This window comes from Xiphophorus couchianus, chromosome 16 (assembly GCF_001444195.1).
Source record: "Xiphophorus couchianus chromosome 16, X_couchianus-1.0, whole genome shotgun sequence".
NCBI classification, from domain to species: domain Eukaryota; kingdom Metazoa; phylum Chordata; class Actinopteri; order Cyprinodontiformes; family Poeciliidae; genus Xiphophorus; species Xiphophorus couchianus.
The window spans coordinates 492,248-510,282 of record NC_040243.1 but is presented as its reverse complement, the minus strand read 5'-3'; the positions used below and the strand labels follow the sequence as shown (position 1 = coordinate 510,282).

Sequence of the window (18,035 nt, the reverse complement as noted above, 5' to 3'; positions counted from 1 at the left end):
GTGGAGCAACGACGCTCTAGCTGTTGTAAAATCGAGAACTCAAGTCGAGGACATCATAGTGTGAATACTTTATTTAACAGTTATAAAAGGTTTCCACATACTGACAGTTTTCTTCCTGTAGTTCTCCGCTTGAACGGATGGTGGCAGAGTTTCATTTCCCCCCTGGTTTTTAGTGGCTGACTCCGGAAACACGTGATCGTGGTGAAGCGGAAAAACAGTTCCAGCACATGGGTTAAAAAACCTGCTTCATGTAGAGAAGAACCTGGAAATCAGCTCGTTTCTTCTGCGGGGCTTAAATCCTTTAATTTCTGTTGGGACTTTGGTGCCGTCGGCGGGATAAACATGGAGGACGAAAACGTTATCAAGCTTCCGGTGACCGAGAATAAAATAACGGCGAAGAAGAGAAGCCGACCTCCGAAGTTCGACCCGGAGGAAGAGGAGCAGCGGCGGCAGCAGAACCTGAAGAGGCTGGCGGTTCTGGGAGAGGAGGACGGCTCGGTGAAGCGGCTAGAGACGCTGGTGTTTGGGGCGGAGGAGGAGCTGCTGGAGAGGCTGGTGGAGGTGATGTTTAGCACCAGACTTCATTCAGAAAACAGTGAATTTAACTTTAAATCTCTCAAATGTTTAAAAATTACGTTAAAGTGTTATTTTTCTATAATAAAATCAACTTCTTGACATAAAAAATGGGCTCAGTTTAAAACTGTTTCTTAAGTACCTTTATTTGATGTCGATGCTGTTGTGACTTCACCAGACCTCATTCAGAAAATGATCAAAGTTTTAGAAGCTCACGTTTATAAATAAAACAACGTTTTACAGCAAACTGTGACAACTTATTAAAATTGTCGACTCAACTTTTTAATCAGAAACTGCTTATTTAATTTAATGGGAGGCTGCTTCAGGTCTCATCTTCATTTCACTCACTTCAGTTACTGGAGGAAAATTTGTCTCACAGTTTAAAACTTCACAATGCTTTGGCTGTTTGAGGTTCTTAATAATTCATCATCCTCAGCAAAAGCATAGTTCTACTCACAGGTAGAGTTGTTCAGCTTTAAATGTGTGTTATTGCAGGAGGACGAAGAGGAGCAGACCAGTGGCCTGCAGCTGGAGGATGAGGAGGGTGGTGGGGATGAAGACTCGGAGGGGGAGGAAGAGCCTCGTCAGCAGCCGCAGCCCAGGAAAGCTGCCTGGGTGGACGAAGACGACGAGCTGGAGGAAGAGTAAGTCCCAGCAATGAAACATTTACTTCCTGTTTCCACCTGTAACGAATTTAACAGCGTCTGTCTGTCTGTGTCAGGGTGGACTTGAAGCACCGTTACCGTAGAAACCTGATGAAGGGAGATGCAGAGTCGGCCATGTCCAAGCAGAGGCTGCAGCAGAGGATGAAGGAGCAGTGAGTTACTATTACAAACAATAATAATGCAAGAACACATAATCAGATTTGATCAAACTTTAAGCTCTAATGAACATTTAACTCTTTAACTGGAAGACATTTTGAATATCCAAAATAAATCAAATGAATTAGACCAAGTCCTTCAAAGGAGACCAGAACATCAGACTGAAGACTTTATCATCAGTTTTTGGTAGTAATAAATGGAAACGATTGAGTTTGTTTTAATTTATCATGTGATTTATTGATTATAGCGACAGGCCTGACAGTTTCCTGTTGAATATGAGCTACAGGCTCATAAAATGTTCTAAAAACATCAACATGGGATGTTTGCTTCTTAGACTCTTTATGATTTTCCATCCAAGAGTTGTAAATAAAAAGGAATTTTGTTTTCAGGTTTCAGAAGTCGATGGGAGGAACTCCATCCTGGGCGCAGAGCAGCGACCAGAAGAAGAAGAAGAAAAAAGGTGAATCCATGTCAGCCTCCTGGTTCTGGTTCTGGTTCTGACTCTGTGATCCTGCAGCTCTTGATGAAGAAGAGGAGGAGGAGGAGGAAGAAGAGGACGACCTCCTCAGGAGGACGGGGAACTTCGTGGCGCCTTCAGAGAGTCTTCCCAGCGGCGTCCTGAGGGTGAGTCTGAACGGTTCCGCCGCCGCCAAGGAATGGACCAACGCACTGACCTGCCGGTTCCAGTTCTGATTCTGGTCCCGGTTCTGCGTCTCCAGATGAAGAAGTGTCTCCATGCCAACAGCGCCCGCCCCTCGGCAGACCGGCTCACCACGGTACAGTTCCACCCGTCGGCGCAGGTCGTCATGACGGCGGGACTCGACCAGTCCGTCTCCCTCTTCCAGGTACGGCCCGCCTCTTGCGGCTCGGGGGTCAGAGGTCGCCGTGTGAGTCTAACCCGGCTTGTCTGCAGGTGGACGGGAAGACGAACCCGAAGATCCAGAGTGTCCACCTGGAGCGGTTCCCGGTCCACCAGGCCCGGTTCAGCCGGGACGGGCGGACGGTGATTGCCACCAGCCTACGGAACAAGATGTTCTACCTGTACGACATGATGGAGGGCCGCGTGGCGCCGGTCCGCTCCGTCAGGGGTCAGTCCCCCACCGCCGCTGAGGCCTGCCGCTGAGGCTGACCTTTCATAATAAAAGCTTCTCCGTGTCGGGTTTAGGTCTGAGTGAAGCCAGAGTGAAGGACTTCTCTGTGTGTCCTGACGGGGGCGCTCTGCTGCTGACCGGGACCAACGGATACCTGCACATGCTCACGCTGAAGGTTCTTCTTCTGCTGCTGGTTCTTCTTCTCCTGTCAGTGACTAATCAGCTCAGCTTCTTCTTCCTCTTCTTTTCTCCGTCTAGACCAATGAGATCGTCCGCAGCATGAAGATCAACGGTGACGTCAGCGGCGTGGCTTTCTGTCCCGACGGCAGCAAAGCCTTCGTGAACTCAGGTGAGTGTGTGACTCTGTGTGTGATGTCATCGCCCCCTGTGGGTCATGTGACTCTGTGTGTGATGTCATCGCCCCGGTGCAGAGGAAGGCGAGGTGTTTGTGTGGGACGTTCGCAGCAGTCGGTGCCTCAGCCGGTTCATGGATGACGGCTGCGTGAAGGGGACGGCCATCGCCGCCTCGCCAGACGGTCGTTACCTGGCCTGCGGGTAAGCCACGCCCACTCCCAGACCTGCTCTCTGATTGGCTGAGAGCAGATTGTGATATGCAGACCGTTGGGTCACGTGATCCCTCCTCCATGCCTCAGCTCCCAGGCGGGCGTGGTCAACGTCTACTCCCAGGAGGCGTGTCTTAATTCGACCAATCCGAAGCCTCTCAGAGCGGTGATGAACCTGCTGACCTCCGCCACGTCTCTGACCTTTAACCCCACCTCTGAGATCCTGGCCGTCGCCTCGCGAGTGGAAGACGAAGCCGTGCGGCTGGTGAGCGCCGGTTGCCGTGACGCCGGTTGCCGTGACGCCGCTGGTTGCTAACCTCCACCTGCCTCTGCTCAGGTCCACCTGCCCAGCATCACCGTCTTCTCCAATTTCCCCGTGGCCAGCAGGAAGGTCGCTCACCGGGTCAGCTGCCTGGACTTCTCGCCACGCAGCGGCTTCTTCTCATTGGCCAACAACAAAGGACACGCCCCCCTGTTCAGGTCAGCCAGCCAATCAGCTCTTCTGCTTTCAAACAGTGAATATCTGAAGCATTTCCTGTGCAGCTGCAGCTTCTGGAGCACCATGGAGATGACAGTGAGGACACCCACCAAACCGGAACCTTATGGGGGATTTAAAAGCTCTGTGGTGAAACAGTCATGTTGAACTCCAGGCAGCCAGGAGTTCTGACAATCTGTGCTACCTCGTCAGATTTTCCTACCGTAGCACGGATAGATAGCCAAGTCTATCTGTCTGTGCTACCCGTCGAAAACTGCTACCATTATGTTTACAAACTACAGCAGGTTGATAATGTTAAATATATTGGATTATTTGAGTGACTGTAGTGGAAGCTTAGCAGTTATAGTTAGCTTAGCTTTATAGCTATGATGAAACCACAGGAAGATCATTTCTTTCATCTGAATATCCTACCCATTTAAAATGAAAAGCACTAATCCTTTATTAGAATATCCTACCTGTTAAACACAGACGTGTTTGTCAGAATAAAACAGAATCAGAGGAAACAGGTTTTATTGGCATTAAAAACATTTTTACTGTTTGGTTCATGATAAACTTTATGCTCACAAACAGCCACTTCCTCTGGGTCTGTGTTTGTGTTCAGGCTGCTGCACTACAAGGACTTCTGAAGAGACTCTGGACCAGAACCAGAACCTAACCAGAACCCGGCTCAGTGATTCCTGAACACCTGAAGCCTGTTGGGTTTGGGTCAGTCGGTCCAACAGGAAACAGAACTCTGCAACTGGTTTTTATGTTTGGATTTATAAAAGGCTTTCTAACAGAACCAAGTTGACCCGTTTTGTTTTATTCTGAAGTTTTTCTCTCCTGATGTTTAAACTTAAATTATTTAATCAGAATTTTAACTTTAGATCAGAAAATCTTGGATTTTCCCAGAATAGCCCGATTTCTCCTGATCGGGTGTCGGAGATCATCTGTGACCTCTGACCTCACGACCTCTTCCTGGAAAAGAGGAAGACCATGGATGAAGATTCAATCTGCAGCTGAGTTTGATTCGGTTGCAGAACATTAAACTAAAATGTGACGCTAATGAAACGGCGGCGTTCTGCTTCCTGGTCCAGAGCAAGCACGCGGCGACAGTGGACAGAGCAACCAGTGCAGCTAGAGAATCAACATTACTGACTTTAGATTAATTACGCTCAGATGGATGAGTGTCATTTTATTTGTTCATTTTGATGATTTTCTACTTCCAGTTGTTACAAAACATTTAAAATTAGAAGATTACATCAATAAAACATTTCAAAACACACATATGTCCTGAATGAAACGCCTGATTAAAGGTTATTTTAAACTGACCTTTGGGTTTTATTGGGACGGATGTTTTAATTTATTTAATTTACTGAACCTGAAAGGAGAGGAAACATGAACAGTTTCAGTGAGATGAATATTGATGTAAAATTCACTCCACGCATCTACATTAATAATCCACAAACACAAAGAATCGGAACCAGAATCTGAAGAAAGCAGCTGAGCTGACGTCAAAATTCATCAACGTTCTGTGACTTCAGGAACTGAAATGTTTTTAAACACCAAGAAATTAAAAATGCAAAATAAATTCACACAATTACACAAACAATGAAATGTAACTTTGAGCCTCAGAAATGTAACTGAATTCAGAAAGTCTGGTTCTGTTCCTTAGTTACCAACAGAATATTAAGATGAACCGGAACTGGCTCTGGCGCTGACCTCTGACCTATGACTGCAGCGCTGCGGTTTTGGTTCTGGACGGGTTTAGACGGCTCTCAGTTTAACCGAAGGCTCTGACATCACCGGTTGCCATGACAATGAACTGGGACTGCTACTGATGTTTTCATTAAAACCGGATTTCAAACCAGCAGCCTGTGACGTCAGAGAGACCGCACTGAGCATGCTCAGAGCGCCGCGCCGCAGGAATGTTGTCCGTCCGGTCCGGGTTTGTTTTTTGTTTTTTTATTATGGCATCAAAATGTCAATAAAATGTATAGAATGAGGGAAAAGGTAAAAAACAGCAGGGCTTACATGGAATAGAAATAATAGAGAGTATAATACAAACAGATAAGAATGTTTCAGGGAAGACAGTTAAAGAATCTCAAGAGTCTTTACAGCTTTGGGATCGTAGAGTCTGTGTAGTTTCTGCATAGTGTTGTAATTCAGATAAAAACAGTTTAAATTGCATTTATGAATATGAAATTTAACTAGAATTGACAATAGATTAATTACATAAAATTGATTCTTATTAGCAGGACAGACATTGTAGAAACCAAAAAGTACATCTGTGTATAAAAGTGAAAAACTGTTGAGGATGTGAGACTGAATATAATAAAGTCTTTCCAGAAAGAGACAGTGAAGGGGCGTCGTCCGTCCGCTGCCCTCCAGCAAGGCATCAGCAAGGGTCAAAGGTCAGGCTTGACTTTGACTTTTTCAAACTGTTGTAGGTTTATGTTTTTTATTTTGTTTAGTTCTGTAAATTTTGTCCCCGAAAGTATCTTTAGTTACTTTACTTCTTAATTTACTTTTCTTTTAATTTCCTTTTACTTAATTTTTTGGGGGTTAATTTTATTTATTTTCTACTTTTTATTTTAATTTTTTATTTTACTAACGTTTTTTGTTTAATTTTATGTTAATCTCGGTTTATTTTATTTTTCTTACGTTTGTTTTACTTAATTTTTAATTAATGCTAATTTTATGCTAGTTTTATCATTATTATTATTGCTATTATTACTACAAAACACTACTTTTCTTTCTAAGTCATTTTTATTGTATTGGTTTTTTAAATTTAAATTAGTTTTACTTATATTCTTAGAATACTTTTCCATTATTATAGGCCCTAAAATAGTTTGAAATAATTTTTCTGGTTTTCCAAAACCACCAGGTTTATGAATGAATCCTTCCTGGATGATCTGTGACTAAAACAGCATCAAACAGGCGCAGCAGGTGTCTCCACCCGCAGACTCACCTGGCCACTTCTGTTATCCCCGCCTCCCGATCACGTCACAGACCTGACTTTCAGGGTTTGGGGCAGAAACTGGACGAGTGGCGGAGGAGAAGGTAAGGAACTGTTTCAGTTAACGAGATTAAATTTAAAGTTTGTTTGCTGTTTCCGGTTAGCTTGGTTTAATTTGAGTGAAATTAGAAACCGTTCAGATGTTTGGGTTTTTAAAATGAGGGTTCTGCTCAGCAGCCTGGTTCTGGATCAACCTCATTTCTGATGTCTGCTGGTTAAAATCAACTCCACCTGTGGCCCAGGTGAGCTGCTGGGAGGGAACAGGTAGAAGCTGCTGATCCGAGGCGATTCATGCGGAAACCTGCCGGGATTCCTGTCCGCCTACCCGGTCCATTCCTGAGGTTCTGTTCTGTTTGTCTCGCAGAGAAGGAGCTTCAGGTCGGGTCCAGGTGTGACGGACCCGGTCCACCTGTCAGCGGACTCCCCGGTTTTCCGGGGGAAATGACATCACGTTGCTGAGTTTTTGGGAAGTTGAGGTTCCCGTTTTGTTCATTTTTCCTGATCAGGTTGTGCTCAGGAACTGCATTTAAATAAGGTCAAGAAGTATTTACATGTAATCAGACTTATTTTGTTTCATCCATCCATCTTCTTCCGCTTATCCGGGGTCGGGTCGCGGGGGTAGCAGCTTCAGAAGGGAGGCCCAGACTTCCCTCTCCCCAGCCACCTCCCCCAGCTCCCCCGGGGGAATCCCGAGGCGTTCCCAGGCCAGCCGAGAGACATAGTCCCTCCAGCGTGTCCTGGGTCTTCCCCGGGGCCTCCTCCCGGTGGGACGTGCCTGGAACACCTCACCAGGGAGGCGTCCAGGAGGCATCCTGACCAGATGCCCGAGCCACCTCAACTGGCTCCTCTCGATGTGAAGGAGCAGCGGCTCTACTCTGAGTCCCTCCCGGATGACTGAGCTTCTCACCCTATCTCTAAAGGAGAGCCCAGCCACCCTACGGAGAAAACCCATTTCGGCCACATTTTGTTTCAGATTTTTTTAAAAACTAAAACTTTATCAGTCAGAAATAACCTGAAATAAGGTGAAACCTGGCCCTCCCCGCTGCTAGCTGCTAGCATTAGCCCCGCGGGACTGAGAGCCATCAGGATGTTTCTGGTAAAGCAGGCGGGCTTTGAGTTCTTTTGGGCCAGATGTGGTTCTGGTTGCTAACCTATTTCCTACGAAGTGCGTTTGTAAAGTTGCACAGTCACATATTAGCAGCAATAATTAGGGTTAAATAGTCTGTTAGAGGAGAAAAGGTTTTCACTTTTCAATCATGTAATTTATAAATGTTAGTTTCAAGCTAAACTGTTAGCAAGTTAAATATTCAGCTAAGAGCTAGCAAGAATATTTAATTTATAACCTAAATATTTAGTAAAGAAGCTAGCTCATATATATATAAAGTGACAATATTTAGTTTGTAGGTAAGTAGTCAGCTGCCTCTCTAAATATTTATCATAAAGCTAAATATTTATTTTGTAAATTAAATATTGTAAGTTATATGTTGGCAAGCTAAATCTTTGGTTTTATTTATTTCCTGATCCAATAAATAAAACCAGAAAAAATATTATGCTGAACATTTAGCTTGCTAACCCAAATCATTGTTGCTAATTTCTGACTGACTTAAAACCTTCAATCTTCAACTGTTGCCATGGTGATTCCCACCCTTTCTGTGTACAGTATGAAGGTCCAAACAGTGGCTGTCAGAATAATTCTTGATCCAGGAGCATCAGAACCATCTACAGAACCTTCAGAACCAATCAGAGGCGAGAGAGAGTGGGCGTGTCTCTCTGGGCTCTGATTGGACAGAAAACAGGAAGTCCCAATAGCCCAGCATTTTTCAAACGTTGGCAGTTTTTTGTGAATTTCACAAACTTTTTATTAATATTTTTGCTCTCATTTGCACCTAAATGGTCATGTGGATCTGGGAGTTCCCAGTTCCCTGATGGGAAAGTTAATTTTTATTATTTATTTACATTTATTTAAGGCAAACTGCTGTGAATTCATCGGTTTTTGCCTTAAAACTTAAAACCTTCAACTGATTTTATCAGTAAAAATATTCAAAACTTCACCTTTAACTTCCCAGTTCTGCTCTGCTCCATTGGTCCATTACATCCGATCGAAACGAGGGGAGGGAACACGCTTTATTCTCTCTTGCCCTTAAAACACAAAATAACTTTAACTTAACTCCTAACATCCTGAAAGTGAGGAGAGAGGACGCTGCAGCCCGTCTGGCTCCACTGGACAGAAACAACCTGCAGCCTAAACACTTCCAGCTCTATCAGCCAATCAGCTTCCAGGGTTTCCAGTCACATGGCCTTGGAGCTGCAGGAAGCTGGTCAGCTCTACCTTGACAGCTCAGCCCAGATGCTGAATCATCACTTCTGCCTGAAGGATTTGTGACGTTAACCTGGCTCCGCCCCCTTTTTTACCTGCTCGCACCTGTTCAGGGGCCTCATGTATAAAACAGCGCGCAGTTTTCACACTAAAACTTGGCCTACGGAAAAATTTAGAAAAGGGCGGCACACAAACCCCCGGATGTATAAAGGCGTGCGCACCGTTCCTTTATAGATCCTGGTTTAGGGGAAACAGAGCAGCTGCTGCTCCGCCTGTCGCCTCCATAAAAACATCTTAATATTAATTAGTATAAATACCAGGAAGTCTACCGCCACGTGAAGCAGTAACCATGGCAACGACCTTGTTCGTAGCAGACTAGGTATTTATGATCATTATTATTATATATTTTATTTAAAAGGTGCTTTCAGGACACATAAGGTCAGCTCATAAAACTAAAAATAATAAATTTAAAAACCTCCAAATAAATCCTGTGTGTGTGTGTGTGTGTGTGGGGGTGTGTGTGTGTGTGTGTGTGTGTTAGGTTATTGTCTGAGGATAAATGAGGTTCAGTTTAATCGTTTTAACTACTTGAAGAATCCTTTATTTTATAACCAAAACTTCAACACATGTCAAACTTTATTCAACTGAACGTTTGTACAACAGGCCAGGAAATTGGCGCTTTAGAATTTATCTGGACAAATAAGGGGAAGCTAGGCGTTAGCAAAAGCGCTAAGCTAAAACGTAGCTCTGCTATTAGCGCATTAGCAGAACTGAGCTGCTGTGTCTGAACTTAATAAACAGGAAGTGTGATGGTTAACCTTCCTGATTTCTTGTCATTTTGACTGAACTAGGAGTTAATTGGTCTAAATGTAAAGATTGATCTGAACTGGGCCGGAGAGCAGAGCTGGTCCAGTTCTGGTCCAGAACTCGCTCACCAGGTTTCTCCTCCACAGCTGGGTTCTGTCCAGCTGCTCTTTAAAGATGGCGGAGGCACCAGAACTGTTCTCGGAGCAGGAGCTGACCTGCTCCATCTGCCTGGACCTGTTCACTGACCCGGTTTCTACGCCCTGCGGACACAACTTCTGCCAGGTAACGCCCTCCTGATGCCCTCGGGGCGCCGCTGTCTGACTGACCTTTGACCTCTGTGTCCCTGCAGGCGTGCATAGGCGGGTACTGGGCGTCCAGCTCGGTCTGTACCTGTCCTCTGTGTAAGCGGCAGTTTGACGAGCGTCCCCAGCTCAGCATCAACAAGGTCTTTGCTCTGATAGCCGATAAATTCAAGCAGACGCGTTACGGCGCCACGGGGTTCTCGGTGCCAGTGGGAAACGGCTCGCCGGACGCCACAGAGGACGGCTGGAGCACCAACCCGTTCCTGTCGCCGCTCCCGGCGCCGGCGGCCCCGGAGGACGTGGTGTGGTGTGACATCTGCTCCGGGGTGAAGCAGCCGGCCGTCAGCTCCTGCCTCACCTGCACCGCCTCCTACTGCAGCGAACACCTGCAGCCGCACTACAACACCGCCTTCTACGTCAAGCACCCGCTGCTGGACCCCCAGGAGGCCCTCAAGGGCCGCACCTGCACCACACACCGCCGCCTGATGGAGGCAAGCAGCACAACCTGACCTTCAGGAACAGGGCCATCCAGATGCTCCAGACCTGCTGGATTCACACTGGGTTCATACTGGGTTCATACTGGGTTCACACTGGGTTCACATTGGGTTCACACTGGGTTCACACTGGGTTCACACTGGGTTCACACTGGGTTCACATTGGGTTCACATTGGGTTCATACTGGGTTCACACTGGGTTCACACTGGGTTCACATTGGGTTCACACTGGGTTCACATTGGGTTCACATTGGGTTCACACTGGGTTCACACTGGGTTCACGTTGGGTTCATACTGGGTTCACACTGGGTTCACACTGGGTTCACACTGGGTTCATACTGGGTTCACACTGGGTTCACACTGGGTTCACATTGGGTTCATACTGGGTTCACACTGGGTTCACACTGGGTTCACATTGGGTTCATACTGGGCAGAATGAGATCTCCTGTGTTTCCAGAAAATGTTCCAGCCTGAAATGTAGAAGTGGATCATTTTAGCCTCAATAAGTTGAAGCTGAAGAGAACTTTTATAACAAAAAGTTTAAATCATTCTACTGAGCTGCAGTTAGCATAGCCTGTCATTAATGCTAGAGCTAGTTAGCATAGCCACCGCTAACGGCGGATAAACTGATTTCCTGTAACGGTAATTTGTTTCTCCTCAATGTTCACTTTCCTTCACTGGCTGTCCGTGTCTGTCTGCAGTGTCTTGTCTCCATGTTGTCCTGCTGAATGTCTTTGGGTGGAGACCGGAGGACGCTCAACCTCACGTCGTCTCTTTGTCTCCAGGTCTACTGTAAGACATGTCAGTGCTGCATCTGCGCCATCTGCGTCCTGCAGGATCATCGCACTCACAAAACCGTCTCCGTCCAGACTGAGAGACTCGGCAAACAGGTAGAGAGGACAGAACCTGCATCCTGCTCGAGTCCAGCTAGCTCTGCAGGTTCTTCATCAGTGTTTGTGTTCAGAAACTGGTGGCGAGGACAGAGCAGGAGATCCTGAACCGCATCAAAGAGAAGGAGATCCGTCTGAGCGACCTGAAGAGGAAGCTGGAATCCGTGCAGGTCCGGTTCGCCTCACATTATTCAGCTCTAATGGTTCTGGTCCATTTCTCCATTCTCCATGGTTCCCATCAAGCAGTTGGACTCTCCCATAGTGCAGCAGATAATTGAACATTTCAGCAAAATTTTTACTCAAGAACTGCATGTCAAAATTTAAGATGGCAGCCATTTTTCAAGATGGCCTCCATTGTTGTCATAGAATTTTTGAACTAAAATTGCCAATTAGATGAAAGTGTTTGGTGTCAATCAGAGACCATAGAAATAAGATTTTTTTTCTTGTGTGATCTTGTTTCCTTTTTCTGGCAACCATTAGCAACCATAGCAACCATTTTTCAAATTGGTTGCTATGGAGAATTTGTTTGCACTAAGATCTTCAGTAGCTATAGCCAGCAGAGGGCACAGCTGACCAAAAAGTTTGTTTCACTAATTCAATAACTAAGAATCTTAGCTCTGCTTCTGCTAAACCGCTACACACAAAAACTTAGCAGAAGCTAACGCTAGACTGCTAAAAGCAAAACTTAGCAGAAGCGAATGCTAGACTGCTAAACACATAATCAATTGGTTTAAGCTAATGCTATGCTGCTAAACTGCTTAACACAGAAAAAATGGTGGAAGCTAATGTTAACCATTAAGGCAAGTGTCTCGGTCTGTTTCACGTTTTTATCTCCTTCCTGTTAGCCACTGGTTTAAGACTCGTTAACAGCAAAGTTCAATTTGTGATTTTTCTACATATTATTTTAAAGTCAATACGATGAAAACGTCTGATGCAACAAAGTTCATCCAAGTCATGAACATGGGGAACATTTTCTGACAATAATTGGTTTAAAAGTCTCAAAAATAGCAGCCATCTTGGAAAATGGCCATCATCCTGAAATTCAAGTGGCTAATGGGAGCATGCTAATGTTTATGTTTTTATCTGCGTTGAGAGATTTTTACAGTAATATGCTACTTTGATCCTCAGCATCAGCAGTTCTTCAGACTTTCTGAAGGTCTTTGCCGGTTACTCTGGACCGGGTCAGAACTTCTTGGTGAAGTTCAGTCAGTGAAAAGGTTCTGTGTGCTTTGGTCTCAGAACTACGCAGATAAAGAGCGAGGCGATGTCGAGCACCTTCTGGATGAAGTGTCCGCCTCGCTGGTCCAGATCCGGACTCAAGTGGTGGGTGGGATCCAAAGCCAGCTGGAGGCTGTGACGTCGAAGGGGGAGGCCATGGTGCAGCGCCTGGAGGCGGAGCTTAGCCAGCTGACCGACAGAAGGGCCACGCTGGAGGTCCAGGCCATCAGTCAGGATCACATCAGCTTCCTACAGGTAACAGCTGACCAGCCGGTGGTGGAGGCGTCACAAATAAAAGACTTCTTCACCTTCTTCTCCCTCCCAAAATAATTTCCCTGCTGGGATGAATAAAGTAATTCTATTCTATTCTCTTCTTCCCTTCGTCTCAGAGCTTTGAGGAGGCCACGGCTCCGCTGGATGGAAAGAAACATGATGACGCTGACGAAGAGGCCGAGTTGTCCCTTCACTTCCACTTGGACGATGTGAAGAGCAGTCTGTCCGACGTCAAGATCAAGGTAGACGAAATCTGGATGGGAGAGATCCGCCCGAGGGCCTCCAGAGATTCTAGAGGCTCCAGAGACTCCAAAGACTCCTGTAAGTCAAACATTCAAGAAGAATGGGTCTCCAGGTGAGAGGTCAGTGTCTGAACGGTCTCTGTTCCAGTTCCACCAGGTGACCTGATGGCGGCCGAGAGCATGATGAGTCTGAGAGGAAGCAAGTCGACTCTGAGAATGAGTCAATGGTCTCTGAAAGGTGAGACCAGAGACCGGGGTCATGACTCAGGGTCATGGCTCAGGTTCATGACCTTCCTGCAGTGGCTGGACAAATAAAGTCCTTATATTACTGGAGATATTTCAGTTTCGTTCTGTTTCCTCCCTCAGACACAAAGAAGAGTAAGCATGTTACAGGTACGTAGATTCAACAGTTTTACATTTGTTCAAGTTGGACTTCATCTTGACATGCAGAAAATATGTTGACAATCATCCCACTGAGATTGTTGGATTATTACTGCAATACACGGATTACAGATAATAATCCTTGATTTGAACTTTAGAGAACATGAGAAATCGACTGTTGGTCGGTTCATTAGTTTGAGGTACCAGGGTCACCTGAAACAGCCATGCAGAGGGTTTTAGGTGTTTAGATCCAAGAGTTATTAGATCCAGACCCAGATAAGGCTCTGCTTGGGATTCAAACCCAGGACCCTTTTGCTGCACGCCAATGGAGAAGACGACTGCTCCACCACCAGGAAATATCAGCTGGACCTAAAACTCCTCAAGCTTTTCTATTTTAATAGACAAATTGATCAGATCAGTGGTTGCTATAACAATGATGCTCAAAATGTCCTCTGCAGGTTCTCAGTCCACGAGTTGTTTTGGTCACCAAATCATCCGGTGCTCCAAGCAGTGCTCCGGAGAATAAAGGAAGGTCATTTCTGCATTGGAGTTGTTCTTCTCAATGTTCTTCTTTGTTCTGTTTTAGGACTGAAGAAAGCCCGGGCCTACATAGGTGAGCTGTACCTCGGGTCATTGACCTCTGTCTGATCTTATGGCTGAAAAGCATAAGATCTGAACTGTTCCTTTTTGCTCAGTCTGTCATGACCTCTGACGTCCAGCCGAGACCTGAATGTATTTCCACATATCATCCTGTGCTTCTTCAGAGGATGTGACGCTGAACCCGGTGACAGCGTACCCGTTCCTGATCCTGTCAGAAGACAGGAAGCAGCTGAAGAGAGGAGAGAAGCTGCAGTTTTTCAGAAACAGCCATCACCGATTTGACGTCTGGTCTTGTGTCATCGCCAAGGAAGGGTTTAGCTCTGGGCGTCACTACTGGGAGGTTAGTTAGGATCTTGTTTTGTTTGGTGTCAGAGTGGCGCTTACATTCATTTTACTGGTTTAGTTGTTGCTGACGATGAGGTAGATGTTGAGTTGCTTCTTGTCTTCCTTAAATGCCTCGTTTCCATTGACTGGTGTGGCACAGTTCGGCGACGTTCGGTACGCTATTTTGCCTGTTTTCGTAATGGCGACCTGCCGGTCCTGGGCTCCCTTCAGTTATAAGTCCAAAGGACAGTTAGTCAGTACAGTTAGTCACACAGCACAGCCCATTGATTGGGGGATGGGAAAAACGACACAGCAGTGCATCATGTTTGTTATTGTACTGGTACTGATGGCATCATGTCAGGTGTTTGGGTTTAACCGTGTCTGTCCAGTGAGAGTCCTGCTGGTGGTGGAAATGCTCTCCTGAACATAGTGGACCGTAAAATAGCGTACTGGACCGCATCAACCCGTACCGCGCAGTGAAAACCAGGCAAACGATCAGGATGTCGTAGAGGCCACAGGAAGATCCAAGTTTAAAGCTTGTCTTATATTTGGATTTTTTCATGGTTTGAGATGTTTGGAGATAAATATCTTGTCTAGATGAGGATCAGGCTCCTTCTTTGGTTGGGGATAAGCTGATGGTCTCACTTTATTTCTAGGCCAAAATCTCTCTGAGGCCAGTATTTGCATGAGATCTTCTCAAACACTGACCATACCAGAGAGTAAGAATCTTGTTGAAAGTAGGTCAGAGGGCCTTGACCACTGGAGATTAGGGCGAGGAACATGCTGTGGGTTCAGACTGTTGATCAGAACAATGGGGCTGAGACCCTCTATCAGGATCTTTGTGTGGGTAGCACCGAATGGTAAGGACTCGAATGTTGGAGCAGATTGGGACTTTCTGAATCAGGATCTTGACTTATTGGTAGACCAGCTCTAGTCATGGATGGCAGATCAAGAAAGCCAGAGTCTTCTGGAGTTGCTATGTGCTGAGATGTTGCCAGTTGAAGGTGATTCTTGTCAAAGGTCAAGATCTGATGGAGTTCTCCTTCAGGGGTAAGGTCAGGATCTCAATGTTTATGAATCTTACATTGTAGGGGATCCTGGTCAGGTATTAAATCTGGGGATGGGATCTCTGGATGGGATCAAGATGTGGATTAACAGGTGGCCAAGGTGAGGGTGACATGCCTCTGTTTGGTTTGTCTCTTCTTAGAGGTCAGGATTTTATCAAAGAAACAAACATTTGAGTCTGTTCTAGTTCTGCATTGATCTGGTTGAGGATGAGAGCCTTGTTGAGGGTTCAGATCTTGTTCTGTGACAGGATGAGGGTCAGGATCTTACCTTGTTGGAGGTCAAAGGGTTGGGCTCTTAAATAATGTGAGATCTTGGTGGTCTTAAAATCAAGGTGATGGTTACACTGTTTTCCCAGTCCAGCTCTCGTTGAGGACTAGTGGCATCTTCTGATGGATCTGTTTGTAAGTCTGGGTTTTGTGGAGGAGTCCTCAATCTGCTGATGTTGTGGAGATCTGGTTGAGGATCCGAGTCTCTTTCAGGGTTTTTTCTTATTTGGAATCAAGATCATGTCATGAGCAGGGATCTCTGGATCTGATGATCTCTGGTGGGAGGCCAAGGATCAGGACCTGGTTGAGTGTCAAGGTTTCTTCACAGGGTTGGTCAACAGAACCAGAACTTGCTTTAATAGACCCTGCTTTTTGTCTCGCAGGTTTCTGTTGGGGAGAACAAGGACTGGAAACTGGGTGTGGTCAGTGAGTCGGCCAAGAGGAAAGGCCTGTTTGACATGAGTCCCACAAACGGATACTACGCCATCTGGTGGTGCGGCAACCAGCTGAGGGTGCTCACTGCACCGCCTCTGACCAAGGTCTATGATGGCGCCATGTCTGAAGTTAAACAGTGAAAAATTAGTTAGAAAGCTAAATGTTTAGCTTCTACTCTAAATATCGTCTGGAAATTAATTATTTACCCTGAAGGAAAATAATCAGTAACTGTTTAGCTTGCTAATTAAACATTAACAAGCTAAACAAGTTTGACATTCACGTTTATAAATGAGTAAACATGGTGAAAAGATGACTTTGATATTTGAACACCCATTCTCCTCTTACGACAGGCTAGCAAACCCAAATATTGCTGCTATATTTGACTGGAACTTTACAAACGACGTCCTTTAAATACCTGAATCCAACTGAGAATGACTGTTTGAAAGCTGACGGCAGAAACTCATGCTGCCACTGGCTGCTCTCTGTCTCTGCCCGGCAGGTGAAAGGTCACCACCCAAAGCTGCGACAGGTGGGCATCTTCCTGGACGTGGAGGAGGGTCAGGTCTCCTTCTACAATGTCAAGTCAGGAACGGAGATTTACAGCTTCCACACAAACACAGAGTTCACCGAGAGGATGTTTCCTCTGCTCGGGACCGGAGACAAGGAGGTTCCTCTGATCCTGGCCACCGCCCAGCAACACCCCGCCTGAGGGGAACCGGGCCTGGACCAGAATCAGGCTCAGATTTTAGGGAGTGGGGAAGGAAGAGGTGGAGCTCCTGCAGAACGTGGAGGTTTACCGCAGATGAACCCACAGAATCCTCAGATAGAGGAGCCTTTTCCTCCTTTAAGACGATTATGTAATAATATATTAGATGTAGTGATTTATAAGTTAAAATGAATGAGTTATGTACATAGTTGTCATGTAGAGGCACAGGTGTCAAACTCCAGTCCTGGAGGCCCGCTGTCCTGCAACTTTCAGACGAGCCTCTGCTGCAGCACCTGAACAGAATAATCAGGTCATTAAGGTTCTGGAGATCTGATCTACACCAGGAGGAGGTCATGAAGCCGTTTCATTCCAGGGTTTTGTACCTGTGGCATATCTAAAACCTGCAGAACAGCGACTGGAGCTTGACACCCCTGATGTAGAGGCACAGAGTTTGTAGTCTATGAAGCCAATCTGTGAAGAACTTAAGATACTAATGGAGATACTTGGATGGTATTATGGTGAAAATGTGGAGTTTGTCCTACTTTAATAATAAAATATGGGAGAAAAAACCTGTGGCAATGTACAATATGTCTATAACATACAGAATAATCAGTTGTTTTAGAGTTCTAGTTTAGTAAATGAATTGATTTGGTTTTGTCGTTATTTGCATAAGGAAGCAGTTCTTACAGTAGATCTGAGTTGGAAAACCGGCTAAAGGAAAATGCTGGAAGGATTTCCCTGTGGCTCAGAGAATAAACTTTAAAATATTTTAGTTTATAAATCAAATATCAACCTTCAGACCACTCAGGTTCTGGTTCTGCTCTGCATCAGAACCAGAACCAAATATGGAGAAGCAGCATTCAGCTTCTATGCACCACAGATCAGGAACAAACTTCCAGAAAACTGCAAAACAGCTGAAACCCTGAGTTCCTTTAAATCCAGACTAAACTGTTTAGAGTTGGTTTGGTTAATAACTGGATTATAGATTAATTCTAGTCTGAGTTACATTTTTTATTGTTTCTCTTTATTCTGCCACTATAAAGTTTTTATCATGTAAAAACACTTTAAACTGCACCGTTGATGAAATCTGCTTTACACATTCATCAGATCATTGGTTTGAGAACAAACACTGCCCCCTGCAGGCGGAGGCCGGAACTGTCCTGTCCCAAC

At 45.5% G+C, this 18,035-nt stretch overlaps 2 protein-coding genes across 3 annotated transcripts; both read left to right on the top strand.

The window, feature by feature from the left end:
* The first annotated feature begins 175 nt into the window (after nucleotides 1-175).
* On the top strand, nucleotides 176-4,325 carry utp18 (UTP18 small subunit processome component). The gene is made up of 13 exons (XM_028041735.1): nucleotides 176-561; nucleotides 1,069-1,217; nucleotides 1,295-1,390; nucleotides 1,784-1,854; nucleotides 1,912-2,018; nucleotides 2,114-2,239; nucleotides 2,308-2,482; nucleotides 2,560-2,660; nucleotides 2,744-2,834; nucleotides 2,917-3,040; nucleotides 3,139-3,313; nucleotides 3,386-3,528; nucleotides 4,146-4,325. Exons 1-13 carry the CDS (start codon nucleotides 343-345, stop codon nucleotides 4,168-4,170), a joined length of 1,602 nt encoding a protein of 533 aa, XP_027897536.1. The 5' UTR covers nucleotides 176-342; the 3' UTR covers nucleotides 4,171-4,325.
* A 2,127-nt stretch (nucleotides 4,326-6,452) lies between these two features.
* On the top strand, nucleotides 6,453-17,434 carry btr30 (bloodthirsty-related gene family, member 30). Of its 2 annotated transcripts, XM_028041721.1 has the most exons (14): nucleotides 6,530-6,586; nucleotides 6,907-7,077; nucleotides 9,813-9,948; nucleotides 10,016-10,459; nucleotides 11,248-11,352; nucleotides 11,427-11,522; nucleotides 12,592-12,825; nucleotides 12,960-13,164; nucleotides 13,234-13,323; nucleotides 13,452-13,478; nucleotides 14,053-14,079; nucleotides 14,231-14,406; nucleotides 16,108-16,263; nucleotides 16,659-17,434. In XM_028041721.1, exons 3-14 carry the CDS (start codon nucleotides 9,841-9,843, stop codon nucleotides 16,866-16,868), a joined length of 1,878 nt encoding a protein of 625 aa, XP_027897522.1. In that variant the 5' UTR covers nucleotides 6,530-6,586; nucleotides 6,907-7,077; nucleotides 9,813-9,840; the 3' UTR covers nucleotides 16,869-17,434. The 2 variants fall into 2 exon arrangements, with proteins under 2 accessions (XP_027897521.1, XP_027897522.1); XM_028041720.1 differs by lacking the exon at nucleotides 6,907-7,077 and having other exon boundaries at nucleotides 6,453-6,586.
* The last annotated feature ends 601 nt before the right edge of the window (nucleotides 17,435-18,035 follow it).

What these genes read in the sequence shown, in the direction of transcription:
- utp18 (XM_028041735.1), top strand. Translation starts at nt 343, where the DNA reads ATGGAGGACGAAAACGTTATCAAGCTTCCGGTGACCGAGAATAAAATA. An exon ending in TGCTGGAGAGGCTGGTGGAG is followed by an intron (nt 562 to 1,068) that starts GTGATGTTTAGC and finishes GTGTTATTGCAG; the next exon opens with GAGGACGAAGAGGAGCAGAC. An exon ending in AGTCCGTCTCCCTCTTCCAG is followed by an intron (nt 2,240 to 2,307) that starts GTACGGCCCGCC and finishes GCTTGTCTGCAG; the next exon opens with GTGGACGGGAAGACGAACCC.
- btr30 (XM_028041720.1), top strand. Translation starts at nt 9,841, where the DNA reads ATGGCGGAGGCACCAGAACTGTTCTCGGAGCAGGAGCTGACCTGCTCC. An exon ending in ATCACATCAGCTTCCTACAG is followed by an intron (nt 12,826 to 12,959) that starts GTAACAGCTGAC and finishes CCTTCGTCTCAG; the next exon opens with AGCTTTGAGGAGGCCACGGC. An exon ending in GAAGAGTAAGCATGTTACAG is followed by an intron (nt 13,479 to 14,052) that starts GTACGTAGATTC and finishes GTTCTGTTTTAG; the next exon opens with GACTGAAGAAAGCCCGGGCC.